The following is a 2001-nucleotide window of genomic DNA, read 5'->3' on the forward strand; positions in this document are numbered from 1 at the left end:
CGATACACAAAAACATCAGGATTATCCTGCATTTTAAGAATATGTACAATGTCATTCATTGTATAATTTTGACATTTCATCAGTAAATAAAATAGTACATGATAACCACATGTCAAGGCATTTTTTTTCTGAATTGGAACTTCATTACAAATCATTTTTTCCGAATTATGATTTAAAAATTTTTTGATTCGTACATCGTAATGGTCAGGTAGTCGACCAAAACTGTCAAAAAATTCCGCTTTTCGAAAGCCATCTATCCAGATAACAATCCAGTGGGTCCCCGGGAGATGTGAAGGATCCGTATTACAAACGTAGGCCGAAGGGTAAACGTGGACTCTTTGTGGTAAGGTATCTGGTGAAAATACGCCTCTGACAAAGTTCCTAAGCAGTTTATGTCCCTTAACAATGCATAGGATGTCGGATGAATTCATACTTTAGTGTATTTGATGTCCCGTGATTGGTCCACTTCCAAGAGGGCCGGAAATTCTGCGTAGGCCAGACAGTTCAAGGTTTCCGTTGTATTGGCAGCAAATTTGACTTCGAGTCGAACGTTTCCTTGTCTCACCAGGTTTATATACTCTTCACCTAGGTCACTAGGGGCCAGGCTAAAAGTGTATATGGTATATCCTTTGCCAAACTGACTTCTTGTTATTTCCAATCCTGCATCTTTGTTCCATTTTTCTGCCGCTTCAAATAAATTGACAAAGAGTGTGACGTAATTTTGATTAGTTCCTACGTCGATTTTCATGGGGCGGGTAGGCATGCTTTCCCCGTTCACGTAAAGTGCAATCTCTTCCACAAGGTTCTGGAAGTTGAATGGGTTCTTCTCGTAATGACCATTGACAGCTTTTTGAGATATGAAACAGAATGCGGCTTTGGTCGGTAAGGTGTTAGACCAAACGTTCTGCCAGATAAACGATCCAGAACCTTGAGTACAGGTGCTCATTTTTACTTCGGTTCTAGTCAGGGGGTATTTAGCCGTCTTGTCTTTCAAGATTTCAGCATGGTTGATCAAAATTCCACTGTCCACCTTAATCATGCATGCTTTAAAGGACACGTCTAGCAACTGCAACTTGTAGCTAGGGGAGGCTTCTTTGCTCATCAAGACAAAGGCAGCGGGGTTTCTAAACAGTTTCAAGTGTAAATCCACCCCATTGATCAAGTATTTATCAATTCTAAATATATCTTCGTACAATGGACCTTCTAAATCGAATATTTGGCTGTTTTGAGTAAATGCATAGCGATTGTTAAGGCCCCCATTGTTGCCTCCGTATGCGTCCGGATTGTCCATGTCGTCGTCGTCTGGATAGTACAGTTGGGACTGTAACTGGGATTGAGAGACATCACTACCGCTCGAAAGGAGAAGTTTTAGGTAGGCTTTCCAAGCATAGTAGCTAGTATTGAGGGACACAAGTTTTCCGTTCATATAAGTGTCTATCTGAGACCACATGGTTTGCAGTGGCAAATTAATGATCCCCGTTTTTTCCTGTGATGCCAAGGCTGCACCGTCGGTTTTAACAATCTTACATTTTACGTACAGGCGGCTTCTTCTTAAGTCTATGTACTCGTTACCCTGCCCAGGCACCGATATCTCGATCGGAGCGTCCTCCGTATCGAAGGAACTTACAGGTCTGCATTCACTAAAATAAATTTTATCCACAGCTACTTGATTGGGTGGAACGGTAAATAGAGCCAATTCTGCTGGAAGTCCAATGTCTGTTATTTTGTCACTTAAAAAAGCCATTCTTATTGATGTTTGACTTTTTTCTCGGCTCCGCTAAAAATACTGTCTCCTGTGTCTCGTTTTCTCTTCAGTCCTTTCTGAGGTGTTTTCTTTTTGAGTGTTGGTTTGGATTTGACGGTACATTGTCTTATCTGTGTTTTTATAGTCTTCTCTGGTACGTGAGGAATATTTTCTTTGATGGCCTCTTTTATTTCCGCTTTGGCTCTCTCTTCTACGGCCGCCATAGGTGTCACTTGTTTCCCCACTACTTGATCTGT

The 2001-nt window shown here is 41.3% G+C and overlaps 1 protein-coding gene across 1 annotated transcript; it reads right to left on the reverse strand.

The window, feature by feature from the left end:
* Nucleotides 1-427: 427 nt before the first annotated feature.
* Nucleotides 428-1744, reverse strand: LOC128165963 (uncharacterized protein F54H12.2-like). The gene has a single exon (XM_052830891.1). The coding sequence runs from the start codon at nucleotides 1742-1744 to the stop codon at nucleotides 428-430; it is 1317 nt and encodes a 438-aa protein (XP_052686851.1).
* Between the last annotated feature and the right edge of the window lie 257 nt (nucleotides 1745-2001).

Source organism: Crassostrea angulata, chromosome 10 (genome assembly GCF_025612915.1).
Source record: "Crassostrea angulata isolate pt1a10 chromosome 10, ASM2561291v2, whole genome shotgun sequence".
NCBI lineage: Eukaryota > Metazoa > Mollusca > Bivalvia > Ostreida > Ostreidae > Magallana > Magallana angulata.